The sequence below is a fragment of the Setaria viridis genome, chromosome 3 (genome assembly GCF_005286985.2).
Source record: "Setaria viridis chromosome 3, Setaria_viridis_v4.0, whole genome shotgun sequence".
Lineage (NCBI taxonomy): Eukaryota > Viridiplantae > Streptophyta > Magnoliopsida > Poales > Poaceae > Setaria > Setaria viridis.
In genome coordinates, this window is record NC_048265.2 from 212,051 (window position 1) to 229,657 (window position 17,607).

At 42.3% G+C, this 17,607-nt stretch overlaps 2 protein-coding genes across 7 annotated transcripts; both read right to left on the bottom strand.

Moving 5' to 3' along the window:
* Positions 1 to 287: 287 nt before the first annotated feature.
* LOC117848964 (transportin-1) lies at positions 288 to 11,529 on the bottom strand. Its single transcript, XM_034730564.2, has 29 exons — positions 11,275 to 11,529; positions 10,274 to 10,561; positions 10,082 to 10,171; positions 9,805 to 9,882; positions 9,654 to 9,734; positions 9,210 to 9,260; positions 9,019 to 9,104; positions 8,070 to 8,136; positions 7,925 to 7,981; positions 7,802 to 7,831; positions 7,415 to 7,474; positions 7,187 to 7,303; positions 6,718 to 6,831; positions 6,121 to 6,219; positions 5,817 to 5,942; positions 5,625 to 5,699; positions 5,438 to 5,509; positions 5,187 to 5,297; positions 4,798 to 4,881; positions 3,798 to 3,905; positions 2,224 to 2,325; positions 2,081 to 2,143; positions 1,932 to 2,006; positions 1,646 to 1,717; positions 1,436 to 1,560; positions 1,255 to 1,306; positions 1,110 to 1,178; positions 956 to 1,015; positions 288 to 876 (listed from the first exon to the last, which is right to left on the bottom strand). The coding sequence occupies exons 1-29, from the start codon at positions 11,449 to 11,451 to the stop codon at positions 793 to 795; spliced, it is 2,673 nt and encodes an 890-aa protein (XP_034586455.1). The 5' UTR covers positions 11,452 to 11,529; the 3' UTR covers positions 288 to 792.
* A 450-nt stretch (positions 11,530 to 11,979) lies between these two features.
* On the bottom strand, positions 11,980 to 17,485 carry LOC117848966 (receptor homology region, transmembrane domain- and RING domain-containing protein 1). Of its 6 annotated transcripts, none has more exons than XM_034730571.2 (6): positions 17,175 to 17,461; positions 16,184 to 16,457; positions 15,785 to 15,901; positions 15,646 to 15,706; positions 14,898 to 15,302; positions 13,350 to 14,329 (listed from the first exon to the last, which is right to left on the bottom strand). In XM_034730571.2, exons 2-6 carry the CDS (start codon positions 16,202 to 16,204, stop codon positions 13,557 to 13,559), a joined length of 1,377 nt encoding a protein of 458 aa, XP_034586462.1. In that variant the 5' UTR covers positions 16,205 to 16,457; positions 17,175 to 17,461; the 3' UTR covers positions 13,350 to 13,556. The 6 variants fall into 6 exon arrangements, with proteins under 6 accessions (XP_034586463.1, XP_034586462.1, XP_034586461.1 ...); XM_034730570.2 differs by having other exon boundaries at positions 15,785 to 15,870; positions 17,175 to 17,458; XM_034730572.2 differs by lacking the exon at positions 13,350 to 14,329 and adding an exon at positions 11,980 to 12,348 and having other exon boundaries at positions 15,646 to 15,870; positions 17,175 to 17,485.
* Positions 17,486 to 17,607: the final 122 nt, after the last annotated feature.

Below are 17,607 nucleotides of genomic sequence, written 5' to 3' on the forward strand. Positions count from 1 at the left end.
CACAATAAGGATGAGTTTGGGAGGGCTTCTCGCCGAGCGCTCCGCATGCAAAGGCAGAGCTCTTTCCACCATGCAACCCCAGAACGGCTCCTACTACTCCTACCCAGAAGCAGCTCCGGCACCGTGACCGTTTGGTGCAGCTCCAGCTTCACCGTGCCGGGCGCCCGTGCGTTGAAACAGTTGCAACTAATAAACGCAACTAAAAGGAATTATGGGAAAGTTGCAACTAATAAAAGAAAAGAAAAGCGATTAGAAACAGTTGCAGGAAAGACGCAGCACAAGAGACCTGATCAATCATCATTTATTATGGGGCACGCGAATGAATTGATACAACCCTTCCTGTCAAACAAATCCTACACCTAAACCACAAATTACACGCTACAAAACCTTTTGTGTTTGCCGCGGGGGAGGAAGAGGGTTTGCCAGTGGAATGACAAAAAAACAAAACCAAGTCCACTGACTCGACCAACCAACAAATACAAATCTCATCATCCTCACCTGTCGTTCGTGCTAGGTAAATAAAATATTCTTTTACCCCTACACTTCTATGCCCCCTAAACTCTCTGGATGGAAATGCTGTGCTGTGTATACAATGGAGTAGGCAGCCGGGCACAGGAAGCCAACACATGTAATAAAATGCATCATCATCACACACTCACAGGCAAGACATACAGGCAGGCTTGACCAACCCAGTCTAGTCTCATGGCTCTTTTGGCTCCTCTGTCTCCGCGGTATGTAATGCTTGAATGAATCACAACCACCTTAGCTTCTCAGGTGCTTTGCCACCATGCATCATACTCCATATCGAGCTAATCTCTGCACAACTGCTGGTTCTAGGGTGGCCATGCACTGCTCCCACCCACCGTTTCCAAGCAGCTACATACACCACAGCCAATTACCACCATCAGTCGCCGCATAATGAGACTGCAAATGAGTGCAAAGAGGCCAGCTTTACCTGCTTGTAGCCATATAGAATCTGGCACACCTCGTTGTGAAGACCTTCACTTTTTATCTCCTGCACACGCATCAAACAAGTGCACATTGGATTCAATAGGGCTACAGGTGACACACAAAAAAAAATCCCAGATCTAATGAAAATCACAACTCACAGTCCAACTTGCACAGGCCTGGCAGATGTAAGCCAGTGAACCCACAGCTCCTGAAGGGTTTGCTGCCACCTGGTATGGGAAGACTATTTCAGAAGAAAAACACCCAGATAAAGAATGAAACCATAATCAGGAGGCGTAGACGTACCATTGCGCACAGGCCATGAAAAGCATCCTCTTTCTCAAAATCATCTCTAATCCTGGATTAGACCAAAGAAACAAGTTTCATACATCATGCAACAAAAAGCATAGATAGACACTTGAAAACCACATTCTTCCTTCTCCACTCTTTGGTTGTACTACAAAAACTCCAGAAAATGGGTACTTACATGCACAAGGCACGGCACCACGCTTGCATGAAATGGTCCATATGAGGGGCCATGATGTCTGGACAGACCCAGCTAAGCCTCCCAAGAGTGATTGCACTATTTTCAATAAGTGACTTGTTCAACCCCTGTCGATGTGAAGAAAAGAAATCTATCCATTTAGCTGGAATCTAACACAATAACATGATACATCAGACCTTAAAAAACATTCACCTCTGGAGATTTTAGAATGGGAATCAAACAAGTAACAACTGAGATCACCACAGGTTCGATTTCTTTGCCAATCTGGAAACAAAAAATCAGTCACATATGTGTACTAAGAGCACACAAGGAAACGAGCTCTGTGGTGGGCCAGTGCACAGCAACTTATAAGTGACATGTACCAAGAGGAGACCCATGCCAAACTACTTTAACTTTAGCAGCTGTAAGGTATTTTGTGTCTTGAAAAAGAATTTAGTTCACCTGGGTTAAGCCAAAAGGTATAAAAGTACGCACTAACCTTGATTGCCAATTCACCAATAGCCCAACAAGCATTGTTAGCTACTGAGACAGCATCCTTCACGGATTGAGGGTTCTGCAGCAAAGTTATGTGTGAGGCATCAACATTATGATAATAACAACAACAAATAGACCACAGAATATGCTTACCAGTTGCTTAGCTGCAACAGTAAGGAATTCTTGAAGGCGTGGCTGCAAGTGTATTGGGCAAACCTAGTACAACAAAGACGGTTGAATATTTAATAAGGTAAAAGATTATATCGATATATGAACTATGGTGATTTGCAGTCAACCCTAGAAAGGTCTCCAAGAAGGGCAAGAGCACTTTGTCGAACATCAGCTGCCTCATCCATGCAGCATTGCAAAAGTAGATCTCTCAAATTGCTCTGTGCAACCTACAACAAAATAAAGTTGGCATATATATGTATCAAACTACTGCTGATTTTGCACTAATTTTTAAGTATCTAATAAGCAAACAGAGGACAATCAATATTCAGAATAATTATCCTTTAAAAGGTGATAGGATCATGGTCACACTTCATCTGGCCCTGAACCCAAACAGCACAACCATGCCGGGCCGCTGCACCACAACGCCAAGGAGACACAAGGAACTTTTTTCCATTTCTTGCTTAATGAGAGCAGATACAAGCCCATCCTTATATTGACGGGGTGCCATAACTTTAAGAAATTTATCTCTTAAATTAAGGAAATAAAAAACAACTTGATCAAAACTAATCTAATCTCTAATGTAACATACCCACACCTAGGCCAGCCTGGTCAGGTGTGAACAGTAACGTGCGGTACATTCACCTGAGCAGTACTGCGTGTGGACAGCATGCTGGCCCTAGCAAGGGAGCTTCAGTGCTGAGTGCACCTTCCTCCCGTCTATCACATGGGCCCTAATGGGCTGGACATGACAGATAGTATTCATTGGAACCCTTCTTCCCCATGAGGAATGTTTTTGAACAAATCAGACCATCAAAGATGGGTTTTCGTAATGAAGTTTTAATACAAGTGCAAAGAATGGAAGCCCAGTTAGAGATCTGCCTTTCTGCTCGGCTTAACCCTTTTGTATAGGGCTTTTATTTTGCCTTTTCATTTGCATGTATAGGCTGAGTACAGCTTGTCTTATCTTTACTACCTATATTTATATACATACCGCAGGAGTAGTTTCCCTTACTGTTTTCCTCTAAAAAAAGCATACCAAGTGTTGAACATAAATCTCAGAGTTGCATTCTGGTTTTCATCCTATCTCAATTACCTCACAGAGCAAAGCATCATGGACAAGCACCCGCACTTAATCTATTTGTGTTGGCTGTGCTGATTAATGTCATATAGAAGAGTCTGATGAGAGGTGGGACCTCAAGCAGGATTAAGTCACACATAACATTCATCCAAGCTACTTTCTACACAGACAATACTGTAACTTATTCATATGCCTAACACAGCTACCAAGTTAAATTGAGACCAACTGGTCAGTCTACCCAGCACACCTGATAAAAACCCCTTGCAACAGATCTGATAATTTCTGTAAACAATACGATAGATATTGGGACAATCAACGTATCGTCTGACACTCATAAGTTCAAAGGGAATGAAGAGATTTATTTGTATATTACAAAAGCAGCAGCCAAAGAGAACTGAGTCTAGCCTCAGTTTTTTAGGATCCAGACCACTCAGGTCTGAGTGCTCACAATTCCTCCAGACCCGGGTAGGAACAGTATATGCATGCGTCTGTGGCTAGGCATCTAGCCTAGTCTAGACGTGTGCTAGGACCCAACCATGTGGGTGTGCGAGTGGTGTGTTTGCATCTAAAATGTAGTTGGAAGGGGAAAAAAAGAGATCATATCCAAAGAGAAAAACTTACAAGACTTTCGATACCAGCACCAAGACCTTCCGCGAGTCCTGACAGTAGGTCCAATGAGCAAACAATGAATTCTCTATCATACAACGCACCAGCTGCAGTGGGATCAATCTGTACATTGCAAGAGATCCATAGAGTCATATAAGTGATCAGAACTTGTAGCTTATGCTTCTCATATTGTACTCAGACAGCATGTAACAACGGGGAAAAACAATCTCTGTGCTTATGAGTGACCAAAATATATCAAAACAGTTCATAGGAGACATAGCTACTGAGGTGAACATATAATTCCTTCCATAAACCATGAAAATGGCCATGAAAACACATAAACGGTTTCACCAATTCTGTGAAACAGGTAGAACAATGTGTTTTGCATGATTGAATAATTTCTCTAACATGACATCAAGAGGTAAATTGAGCAGTCACTATTAGTTGGCTAGTGTGGTTGTACAGTAAAACTGTGGTCAAAATGAAGGGGGTGTTTGGATACGAGGTGCTAAACTTTAACAGTGTCACATCGGATGTTCGGATGCTAATTAGGAGGACTAAACATGAGCTAATTATAAAACTAATTGCAGAACCCTGTGCTAATTCGCAAGACGAATCTATTAAGCCTAATTAATCCATCATTAGCAAATGGTTACTGTAGCACCACATTGTCAAATCATGGACTAATTAGGTTTAATAGATTCGTCTCGCGAATTATACTCCATCTGTGCAATTAGTTTTATAATTAGCCTATGTTTAATACTCCTAATTAGCATCCAAACATCTGATATGACAGGTGTTAAACTTTAACAAGGTGTTCCCAAACACCCCCGAAAACGAAAAAGAAAACATCATTTTTCAGGTCTCACAACAAACAAATAATTGTGACAGTGAACTTTGCAAACTTGAACACTTCGGTGGGATGAACAAATCACAGAGCGTAACTCAAATATGTTAAATAAGATCTCCCAGATGGCAATAGCTATGCATTATAGAAGGCAAAGATTGGACAGACCTTTGCCAACTGTTGGGATTGGATAAGATTGATGCACCTTTGAAACACTGGTTCTGCAAACTGAGCAAATCCTGATCCCAATGCCTGAAAACATAAAATGTAAGGCGTATGTGAGCATCTTTGGAACAGTGTTGGCACTAGCTAGTGTTCTAATTATTCACATTCTTCTAGTTTGGCACCAAGATAGGCAACTAAAAGCAGATCCTAATCCAAATTGTTACAATCAAATTGAATCTTCAAGAACGCTAGAAAGACTATCAAAGTTTCATCAAAATGATTTATTTACAGTGCTAAAATTAAACCAAGAGTCAAAAAGAAAATTAAAACACCATAAGATAAGGTGTGTTCAGAACTACATAGATGATTTGCGCATATTGAAATAACAGTACCTGTGCAATAGATGTAAAGCATTCAAGGAGCGGAAATAGATCTTTGTCAGAATTTTGGAGTTGCTGCCACTTCATGATTAAAGGCGGCATAAATATATCTAGATATTTCGCCTGCATAGCATCTTAGAAGAATTAGTATCTTCACAAGGAGTCAACATACACGGGAATATGGTGGCAAGGAACGTGAGAGAACCAAATTAATTCATGATGATATAAGAAACCAGAGAAGAATTGGTGGAAAATGTTGGCACCTGATTTAGTTCTGCTCCAACAGCATCAGCAAGAGTACCAAGAGCATCATAGAGTATCCGGAGGTTTCGTCTCTGCTCAGATGCAACACATAAAACTAGAAATAAGAATATGAAAGCTGACATATAAGTGGTTGAGCAGTAACATTTACTGCATTCACAAAATAAGATTACTTAGATTTTGAATAACCTGGTATTTTCCATAGGCACACATGAGGTGCTGCAAAATTACTTCCAAGTGTGGTACTAATTCTTCTGCAGCTTCCTGCAAAACAGAAAGCCAATATGTACACATGAGGTGCTGCAAAGTTACTTGCACGCATTAAAGTGATTCTTATGCAACTTCCTGAAAACAGAAAGCATTCCAAGATATGCAAATAACCTCTTCAAGAGTTGCAAATGCCGAACAAGCAGCCTCTTGCACTCTTTTGTTAGTATCCAATATCCTTCTGAGCAATCCCAAGAGAATTTTATCGAATTGTTCACGCCCATTTGGATGATCAAGGCTCTGCATTGGAGAAAAGAGCAGTTAAAAAAAAAACACAAGTGTATATATTAAAATGCAAAAACAACCCTTTCCGAAAGATGATGCATAAATGCCAACTCCACATTCCTAAAACATTAATTGAACAGAATGAGCTTCTGGTGAAACCCTACGATGGCAAGAATAAAAAGTGCCCTATTACCTGAACAATAAATTTGCTGTATCGAGACAGGGTCCAACATGTAATACTCCGTATAAGAGGAAATTTATCATCAAGAAGTGGGATCAGGAAGGCAACAATCTGCATTTTGATTAAGACATCTTACACAATGTGCAACATATATAGCAAGCAAGACACATAAATATACAATAAAAGAATACAAAAATGCATATACTCCATAGTGACAGAGTAGGCAAAAAATCTAATAAAACTAACTGAGTATTAACAATACAAATGGATATTTTGAGTTAAGATTTATCTTGTTAACACTAAGATTGCAATGATAGCATGCTCCAGCAATAAGAATTTCAAAAATTAAAACTGCCACATATTGTAACAATTCTATAGGTATGTTCTCAAGGGCTCATAGCACAATCAACCACTTAGTCTATATAACTGCCTTTTGAAACAAAATATAAGAAATGTTACACTTGCATTACATGATGGTATCAGGAAGATTTAGCATACAGTCAGCTACCACAATGAGATATTTACCATTCGTACCATAAAAGAAAAGGTGATTTGAGTAATAATCTTGGGGTACATATACCACAATTAACCATTGCTCATTAAAATTACCTGAGGAAGGTGGGGATATAAACCATCAATGCACCCCTCTGCTATAGCACCAAGAGATAAAACAGCAGTTTCCCTTTCTTTCCAAGAATCATCATCTGTTCGAGCCAAATTTTGCTGCAATTACAGAAATTGGTATACATTTAACCAAAAGATGCAAGGTTCTGAAGACAGATCATAACTGGTTTGCAGTAGCAATTACTTTTGCATTTTTTACAACCAGACAACTTTCAGGGGTGGTTTTTAGGGTCTTCCTGCCATGCTAGTTGATGATGCTAATAACAATTTTCAGTGACTATGGAGGGTTTTCACATTGCTTTTCAAGTAAACACAAAGCCTGAACAGTAGGGTTAAAAAGGAAATCACAAACCGCAATGCTTTTCCACAAGCCATGTAGAAAGTCAGTTTAGGCCCCATTTGAGTAATTTTTTCAACAAAAACCGCTATACTAAATTAACAGAGTACAAGTTACCTCAATCAAAGGCATTAAAGTTGGAAGGATGCTGTCACCAAACACATTAGAGAGGACATCCAGCCCAGCAGCACTACACTTCCGCAAGTTCCAGACATTTACAGCATCATCATCATCCTGTTCAAATCACCAATAATATTTTTCAAAATTTAAAATAATTAGGGTGCTAAAGGATGGAAATAGCAATAAAAATCAAATGGCTTAAAAGAGAGAAAATTCTAAACTCACATCGTCTTCTCCAGTTTCCGATCCATGCAATCGAGAGGCATGGAAGCGGGGCTTCAAATCCTGTTACACATTGTCCACATCTCATTCACATCAAGAAAATAAACAGCACATAAATGTTGAAATCTTAAAGACTCAACTCAGTCAACCCCTATTAGCAGCACTGGCATATTACAAGACGCTCGCATTATTCTTTATAATGCTAGTGATAATTGACTTCCAAAAAAAAAAGATCTCACAGCCACTCATGAAATGAGCCAAAGCTAGAATTGGATCACTCAATTCTGCTGGTACAGATGTAACCACTATGATGGATGGCCACAAATGGAGCCATTCATAAAAATAGGCCTTTATCAGTTACGAATATTGCTCAAAAAGATCATAACCAACCTGGTCCCTGTCTGGAAATGATTCATCTTCCTGAAAAAGAAATATATATGTATTTATCAGAATAAGCAATTGCCACTGATGACCCACTGATCAAACATGAAAGATATTAAAAAATTACCACACCTCAGCATCAGCAAGTGACTCGTCGTCATCAGCATATACCATGTTCGACAACAATGTCTACGGGGGGAAATGTGAAATGTAAGAAATTATATCCAGCTCCAAGGTACAGCTGCGCACTAATATTAATTAAGGGAGAGGCATATACCGGGATTAATTGTGGTAAGAATTCCCGTAAACCTTCAGGAGGCATGCTGACGTCACAGTACGCAGACCTGAAAAGTTTAACAGTTAGAATATTAATACAGAATCTAGAAAATATCAAAAGGCTTCTAATTCCTGACCACAAAATTAGTTACTCATACTTAGTTTTGAATTCAAACATGTTATTAATAAAATGTGAGCAAAAAAATAGTGAACTTCAACTTCAAGAGTTAGAAAAAACATATGATTAAATTGTGATAAAGGCATTGAAAGTAGAGATGGCTAGAATATTGTAGAGATGGCGCGCTCCCGGGCAGCAAGGGCCAGGGCGTCGCGGAGGTGGGCATTGGCGGCGTCGCGTTCCTGGCTGCCGCGGCCGCCAGCTGCTCGGCCTGGAGAGCGCGGGCGAGGGCAGCAGCGCGTTCCGCCTGGCGCGCAGCCTCCTGGGCGGGGCGCTGCTCCTCAGCCATGGGCGCCGCGGCGGCGGCGCTGGGAACGGGTCGAGCCAGCCATGGCGACGGGGCGCACGCTAGAAAAGCGGAAGCAGAATCGGGGTAGGAACCCGGACTCGTGATACCATGAAAGTAGAGATGGCTAGAATATTGTAGATTGATTATGGAGGTGCATAGCACGTACATATATATAGGCGAGGGTCCTAGGGTTAGGAGCCTCGCCCAATCTACAACCCTGGCGGCAGCCCCCTGGAGTCCTGGCGCCCTGCGCTTGGACTCCTGGTGCACCAGGTACCTGTTAGGGAGGCCAGCCATATGGGCCTAGCTGGGCTGTAGCCCAAGTACACATACACATTCTAACAGGCATGACCATCACAGTAATACAACTCAGATTTCAGATAGTCAATGTCGAATCCTTGGTGCGTTCTATATTCCTTTTGTAAGGATTCCTAGGTGCACTCTTTGTGAAGCCATTAGTAAACTCGGTTACAGAAAACGTACCAGAATTCACAAGCCTCCAAAGCGACTTCGTCATCTGAATCTTTATTGGCTTGTAGGATCAATTCGGTAACATGTTTTAGATGTGGCTGCAGTTTCAATATCCAATGTCAGATCCGATATAATACTTCATGGGCTAAGATTTATTAGGTGAGAGCAGGAAACAAATCTAATAGACAGCAAACATAATGTACCTCCAAAATTGATGGCCGCACTTCAATGAGCTGAACCCAAGCTGAACAAACCTACCAAAGAAACAGGGAGGATTATCAAGATGAGATGTGCAATTGAACAATCATGAATCATCATTAGCATTTGCGCTTGCAGACAAATCAGCTGGGATCCTAGAAAACAGACCCTATTGATTAAGCAATAGTAACATTTTGCATGCATTTCAATCTACTTTTGCATGCAAAATGTTACTATTGCTTAATCTTAAAAATGTGTAAACATTATGTAACTGTTCTATGCATTATCTTAAAAATGTTACTATGGCATCATGATAAGTAACTGTTCTCTAGTAAACATTATGGCGTGCTATTTTGCATACATTCTCTAGTAAACAAGTAGCGTGCCATAATGTGCAATTCTCTTACGAAAAAGTTGGCATCATGATAAGTAATGTCTACGGTGAATACCAGTTTCCGAACATCTGCTGAAGGGTCCTTTGCAAGGTTGAATAATCCCTGAAGATACTGATCCATGGACATATAAAGTGCCTGTGCGAATCCAAACAATCAGTCAAGAGCACTGAGAAAGATAAGCTGAAGATGGAGGCAAGACTCTTACCGATGGCATCACCACAATGTACTGGTTGATGCAGCCCAATGCTAGTTTTCTAAGACTTGCATGTGGAGACTGAAAAAACTGAAAAAACAAACTGCATGTGTCAGCATGAAACCACGTAAACATTTTAAACCAGACTGTTCAAAGATTTGTATGCCACCACAGACGCATGCTTAGCTGAATCATTGGCAACTGGTGTACAACAACATTTAGAATATGACCATAAACAGCGCGGAACCGCAAGTGCCAATTGCGTAGGTAGGTAATGTTGGATATAGACCTGCAGTATCCTTGGCATGAATACATTGATCGGCCGTTCAGGCAAACCAGGAACATCGACATCAAGCTCTTCAGGTACATCCTCACAGATCTGTCATCAGAAAGCAAGATTATGAGCATACAGATTGTAAGATCCACTATAGCATGCTTCTTTACTGCATAGAACCTACAGTATGACCGAAGTGCAAATTACCTTGTATATGGCATCCATAGCACCTTCCATATGATCCAGGTCGTTACTGTCCAAACACTTGTGCAGGGCCTGAAACAACTCAATCCACCCAGCAACTCGAACAATTTGGAAAAGTACGCTGATCACTGTTCCAACCGTCGATCTAATTGCCCTATTGGTTGCCCCTATACATGGTAGCAGCTCAGCCTTAATGTACTGCTGGGATGGGGGTGGCATGGAACTGAAAGTCGTTCGCAGGTTGTTTTTCAGTAGAAGGCCTGCAGCCTGCCTAACTTCAACGGATTTCCCCTGGTACAAACAGTTTAACTAGATGTCAGCTATGCCGAAGAAAACACTAGCTGGACCTACCAGCGTAGTCATATAATGAGGGAATTTTGCTCCATAACTAAGTTTGACAATTTATGAACTATTTGCATGGCCACGTCTACATGATATTCCAACATAAAAAAAAATTGAAAACGCATAAGCAGGGGAAAACACAAGGGAAGCACGCAATGCACAATATTCATCCCATGTTGAGTCCATGGTTAAATACCATACCATATGGTTTCTATTGTGGATAATTGCATAACATGTCCGCTTCGCCCAAGCACCTCTATGCAGTTATTTGAAGCTCAATGGGAGCATCACCTAAGCCCTAGTTGAACCCCCGACAGCACTATATGACAGCTCAAATTACCACCAAAGGACAGTGACATGAGCAGGCAGCCTTGCATGGAGACTGAAACTTTAGGTCGATTGCCAGCTAGCGAGCACAAATAGCGACCTAACGTCCGGTACCGTTTTCCACTGAAACATGGGGATATCAATATCATCAATTGTGGATTAGAACTAAGCGCATGCGATCCCAAGTCGCGACCCTGAAATCTATGGAGTCAAGTTAGAAGCTTGAACTCTCTAGTAGCATCGGAGAAAACCCTAGCCTTTACTGGCGGCATGGCGATCAGAAGAAGCGAGCGAGGGATTGGGCAGGGGACAGACAGGGGGAAGGAAGGGCGCACCTCTCCGCGGGCGAGGAGGAAGACGAGGTAGTTGTTGAAGTCGGGGAACTGGCTGTAGTGCTGGAGCTGCTGCCAGATGCGAGCTTGGTCGGAGTTGGGGGAGATGTGCGCCTCGAGTAGGGTGCAGATCTCGCGGAGCCCCTGCTCCTGCGGCTGCCACAGCGCCGGCGCCGCCATCGACGATCACGACGAGGGGTGAGGTGGGGTGGGGTGGGGTGGGGCGGGGCGGCGGCGGCGGCGGCGGCGACTGGGGAGGAGACAGCCAGACAGGAGAGGAGGAAGGAATCGGCGGAGGAGCTCAGAAAGTCGGAATCCAAAACTAGCGAAAAGCAGAGGGGTGGACGCGCAACACTAATCTGCTGCCCTTGGCTTTTATTTATTTATTTATTTATTTTATTACTCCTATCAAATATGCCGGTGTGTTGCAACAGGAGTCTCTATATATCATCGGCGATACACCCTACACATATCCTCTCTTATCGGTAGTGTCCACATATCCTCTCCTATCGGCAGTGGCGACTGCCGTAGTGTCTCACGAAGATTATTATGGCTGCCTATTCATCTCATTCATTGTTAAGAGATTTTCCTTTTGCAATCTGCCGCTTCTTCGAACAAGGCGGTACTATATTTATTATTATTGTTATGCAAAAATTAGATATAACAGGTGTTTTCATTCACGGCAAAGCTTCTTCTTTTTTTACCACGTTTCACGATCAATGAATTGCCATTATATTATACAAGAAAAAAAAGTATTATAGTCATTGTCCTTGCGATGGATAATCATATTTGTTGGTGGCACTACAGTATAATTAGACGACACACGCGTGCGTGTGCGTGTGTATAGAACAACTCTCAGGACAGGAAAGGGTAGTATCCGATCAGATCATCATGCATCATCTTTAATTCTTTATCATCAGTAGATGGAATGAAAACTCAACTCATCCATCTGCTACAGTAATTACTATTTCTGTACCGTATCCGATGGATCACTCGCTGCTGTTTTTACTGGAGTGGAGAGCTTGCTCGATCTGGCCTCCGAATGCAAGTCTGAAAAAGAGCCTGTCTCTGCTCTGCCTGAGGGTGAAATTACATTACATTACATTACAGGGGTAGTCAATTACAGACAGACAGGAAGGCAGACACGCAATTATTACTGAATGAAGCATTGATATGCTATGATGCACCTAATAATAATAGTCTCGTCTGATAAGTTAGGTAGGAGCTGATGTTCAGCAACACTTTCTTTTCTTTTAGGCCCCGTTTGGATCATTGGAATTGAATTCCATCCTAATAATCATAATTTAGACACAAATTAATTAAGCTAATATAATTGTATGTGGAATATAGTTGTATATTATAGTTGGTGATATGGGAGAGATACTTGTATGCTGCACTTCTACTATAGAGAAGCGAGTCTAAGAGCGTGCTATAAGAATTGAATTCCATTCTAATAACCATAATCTATAGAATCAATTTCCATCTCCCACCCCATGAATTTAAGATAGGCTTATATCTAAACTTTGGAAAGTTGTGGAATGCCACATTCCAACATAAATTAGCCTACTCCATTAAATAGATTCCAATTCCTTGGACCCAAACGGGGCCTTATTAGTTTCTTCCTTCCTTTCTTTCTTTCTTTCTTTTTTTTGAAAGAAGAGTTTCTTCATTTCTGAAATGAAACAATCTGATGATCAGCTTGGTTTTATATGCTGAAAGGGAGCAGTGAACGGCATGTTTGGAAGGAAAGAAAAGGGAAAAGGGAAGAAGAAAAGGCAGCAAGAGGAGAGCCTGCTTCATCAGCTTTTCGCCTTTTCCTCTGCTGCCTGCAAAGCAATGCAACCTGCACACCAGCATAGGCCTGCCTTTCTTTGGCCTATCACTCACTCTATATTAGGCAGGCTTGGTTTGCGGTGTATACTTGCCAGTACCACCAACAAGAACAAAAAGGCTCCATGGGTTGAGGTTGAGGAGTTAAAGCAGGCTCTCTTTTACCAAAAGCCCAAAACAGGCGTGCCCATAAACATGATGCATTGGCCATTGGCCTGACCAATGCCACCCAATACAAGAGACGGATATACACTCAAACAAACTTTATTGTTTCGCCCTACCAGGAGTACATACAAATAAATATTCTTCCTGTTACCTGTAATATGCAGTTATGCACACAAGCACAAGAAAACTGGCTACTCCAAAACAAAACAAAACAAAAAAACTTCTATGCATACTTCTCTCACCTATGTTACACGCCTCAATGTATGCACAGATTGCGCCATCCCAGAACCTCAGCATCCCGGCAAGGACTGGGCTGACATCATGTCAGACAAACTGGCATCTGAATCGCCACAGTGTCTCAGGTAGGATTGCTGCAAGGACTGAGCTGATGATGCGCCTGCCGTCACATTTGCCTCCGACGACTCACCACCATGCCCCAGCTGGGACTGCTGTGGTGACTGAGGGACCATGGTAGACAGGCTTGGCCCTGATTCCCCACACCGCCTTAGGTATGATCCATGCTGGCTGGAGGCTCCAAGATAGTAGTAGCTCGAAGATCCATACAAAGAATTGGACATATAGGATGAACCAACATGTACGCTAGGTGATCCATGGCCAAACTGGGATACATGGGGCGATGAATACCTTATACTGATTGGTGGTGACAAGTGGCTGCCAACAAGGGAGTGTGTCGACGACAAATGTGAGATGCGAGGATGGGGAGATGACATGTTTGCAAGGTCGGCATTGCTTCTGCTTGTACTGATGCCAGGAGAGTTTGTGTAAGATCTAAAGGGGTTGGGAGACTGGGGGGTACTAGAAACAGAGTAAGCGCGAGAAACCGAGTGCGACGAAGGACGCCGGCTTATTGGTCTGGGAGGGGATGCTGCCACACTCAACCGGGATGAAGATGACTGAGAAGGTAACCGAACAGCAGAAGAAAGTAACGGGGTGGCCTCTGTAGCAGCAAGTTCTGATACTCCACTACTTGCATCTTGCTTGCATACAGGACAGAATGTTCTCCAAGAAGTCAGCCACAAGTCCACACAAGCTGCATGGAACTCTGCAAGGGAATAGACAAAATTGTCATTTTCCCTACTTTAAACATCCCATTTTTTTCCAAATTTTTTGTTTGCAATAGCCACTAAGCATTAAGATTTGCCAGAATATCCACTATACCAAAGGATTAAGACTCTGCTGCACAATCTTTTTTCCATCCAGTAACAAGATCAATAAAATTTGCAAGATTCTGCATGCCTAAGGATTAAGAAGTGGCTGCTATAACAAAAAACTTGCCAAGACATGCCCGACATTTAGCAATAGATGGTCAAAGCAATAAAAAAGTAGAGTATTTCGATGATTTTGACAATACAGGTTTCAGGGATGGTTGTTACACTACATGGTGTTTGCTCCTATTTTTATTATATCTGTACTTTACCCTTTAGTTTGTCTAGTTCTTGTTGGGTCTCATACAAATCTTGTTGCACAAGTTTTATTTTTGGGTTTCTTTTGGTCCCAAATCCAAAGACTGAAAAGTATAGTATAGTGGCAGTCTCAAACAGTCAGGCTATTATGGTAGCATAGTATGACAAGAAAAATAAACAGGATGTTAAAAGGTCAGACAAACATACTGTGACGGCAGGGCAGCACTCTAAGCTTCTCTCCAAAACTGTAGTCTTCTAGGCAAATGGCACACATTGACGATGTGCAGTTATCTTCTTGCACTTTTGTGAAAATAAGACTTGGCATCGCCTTAACTAACTGACTGCTCATTCCATGGAATTCTCGAGCTTCCAGATTTCTAGGGTGGTCCCTCCTTATTCGATGTCTTCTCACAAAGAAACATGTAGCTAATACAGCAGACATGGCAAGTAGCGATATGAATGAGATTGCCATGATCACCCAGGCTGAGTTCTCGAATGTAGGTAGTATCCACACCTCTACATCAGTATGGCCTGAAAACTTCTTCAACACCTCTCCTGAGGCCTTTGATACGAACACAGCATATATATGAATACCACTTGAGCTTCCAGCCACTGTAACATTTCTAGTTAGATATAGAACGTAATATACGATCATTGCAATATAAATTAGTGGAATGAAAATGCATCCAGTTATGCAGCTAATTTTTGTTTTATTTGTTTGAGTATGAATGAATGATCGGCATAAACATCAGTGTTTGACTCATTTTTAGAGAGCAGAGCTGAGTGCATTTGCTTGTGCCTCTACTAGCTTAGTGCATATCTATCTACAGGTAAACATGGAGAGGTGCTAAAAAGGACATTTACTCGTGTTTGCAAGGTTAAACAGCATTATGGAACTATACAGTGGCATTAAGAAAATGGTGGAGGAGCAAGTAGGAGCGAGAAAGTAAATTACTTGAAACCAGAACCCCACTATTTTCGTTGTCATATACGATTGCAGCTTTGAATCCAGCATCCTGCACATTTTTTACTTTCTCATCAAATGCACATCCACCTCTTATAACCAACGCAAAAGGAGACGGCAGGCCCTCAACTGCATTGATTGTTAATGGGCTGCAGGCATTTAAAGGTTCGGCGGCATAAACTATGCCATTAACTCCTGACGCTTTCACTCCTGGAGCTGCAAGCCAATCGAAATGGCATTTTAAATCCTTCAGGAAAATACAATACAGACTTAATGAAGGTGAAAAGGAATGAGAGACTAAGAGGATAAAAATGCATACACGATGACAAGAATAAAACCAAAGCTCAGAGAACCGGTGTAAAACAGCCACAATAATAAATCAGCAGGCGTAACAAAGAAGCTCAAAAATAACACCTAGATTGAGCAGAGGCAAGTCATGCGAACAAAATGTTTTCAAATGAAGTGGCATCCACCGCTAGCAGTTGGTAATCTGGATAAGTTAAATGATTGTAAGGCATGCAGGACTTACCAAAGCTTGCCTCGATGTCATCAAATGACAAGGTCAGATTATTCCCCATTAGCACGACATTGGCAGCTCCCAGCTGAGCCATTAGACAGACCATGACACAAAGAAAGAGAAATCTACTCTTCATCTTGGCAATCTCCGAAGCCCTAGAGGAAAAGTCAGCTCTTTTTTATGGATCACAAGCACTGAAGCGACGAAACGGAGAGGCAGCTCAATACTTTGAAAACTCCAAATCAGTGTCTCCGAGTGCAGCTAACGGCTAACACCCGCTCGGTGCCTGCAACCACAGAGCAACAATCAGCTAACCTTCTGGCAAAGGAAAACCAACATTGCTGGAACCCTTCATTATTCCTAACATTATACTAAAACAAGAAGGGATTTTGCATAGAAGGTGGAAATATTTAATTTCTGCAATATGGTAGAAGGAACAAAACCATCCTATACATTTCACTTTCCACAATTGGGCATGCAATAGCCACTCTTCCAAAAGTAGTGTCCAGGAGAGAAGCTTCCTCGGGCTATGATTATCAAACAAGTCAAGAACAGATTCAGTAGATGGCCAAACTGAATTTTGACGAAAATCAACCAGCAATCTTACACGTAAGCACCACGGCCACCAGAAATATATACTAGATGATGGCACACCGACTTCGGAAGGCAAAGCTGGCTGGTTTCGAGTGAGTATTAAAGACGTGAAACAGAGGGAGGGAGATTGAATTGAGCTAAACAAATACGGCCGTAACATAAAGTTAGCCAAGGCATCTGGAATCCGAGGCTCCAGAGGCGCCGCGCATCTAATCTCGACAGGCACAGGAAACAGTAGGCAATCATGACCCATGGCAGAATCACGGTAGACAGTAGTGAAGCACAGTTAGTAGTAGAGCTCGAAATTGACGAGGAAAGCCCGAATCTTTGACAGATTTTGACCAGGCTGTTGCAACTATCAACTGACGGTGGAGAGGGGGGAAGAAGTGGAGTTGATGCGGATGCGGACCTGGGGAGCAGCCGTGGCAATGGGGACGTCGGCTTCCATGTGACGAGGAGCTGCCGTGGCGTGGTGTATGGGCGGATCAGGCGGCGGCGGCCGGGCGGGAGGACAGGAGGGAGGGAGCAACGAAACCGGAGGGGAGGAGGGGTCAGGATGGGAGTCGTTGGTTGTGTTGTGTCGACGGAATGGGAGTGCCGACCTGAACTGACGACGGGGACGGGGACTCGATGATATGCCTATCCGTCCCGGCCGAACCGCCTCCGAGGGCCAAATAATTTCTCCGGTTGGGTGAAATTTTTGCAAATCTGGAGGGTGGTCTGACATGACCAAAACAGTTAGTTTTTTTAACAAAACAGTAGAAAAAAATATAAATTACAGCCCTGTGAGGTTATAGGCGAAAAACTGAAAAGAAAATGATAAAAAAATGGTCGCGCGGGTA

Excerpts from the sequence above, each read along its gene's own strand:
- LOC117848964 (XM_034730564.2), bottom strand. The coding sequence starts at position 11,451 with ATGGCGGCGCCGGCGCTGTGGCAGCCGCAGGAGCAGGGGCTCCGCGAG. Across the intron at positions 3,906-4,797 it reads AATCCCAACAGTTGGCAAAG|ATTGATCCCACTGCAGCTGG; the intron begins GTCTGTCCAATC and ends TGCAATGTACAG. Across the intron at positions 1,179-1,254 it reads TTCATGGCCTGTGCGCAATG|GTGGCAGCAAACCCTTCAGG; the intron begins GTACGTCTACGC and ends TTCCCATACCAG.
- LOC117848966 (XM_034730568.2), bottom strand. The coding sequence starts at position 16,307 with ATGAAGAGTAGATTTCTCTTTCTTTGTGTCATGGTCTGTCTAATGGCT. Across the intron at positions 15,871-16,183 it reads TGACATCGAGGCAAGCTTTG|CTCCAGGAGTGAAAGCGTCA; the intron begins GTAAGTCCTGCA and ends ATTGGCTTGCAG. Across the intron at positions 15,303-15,645 it reads TAGTGGGGTTCTGGTTTCAA|TGGCTGGAAGCTCAAGTGGT; the intron begins GTAATTTACTTT and ends GAAATGTTACAG.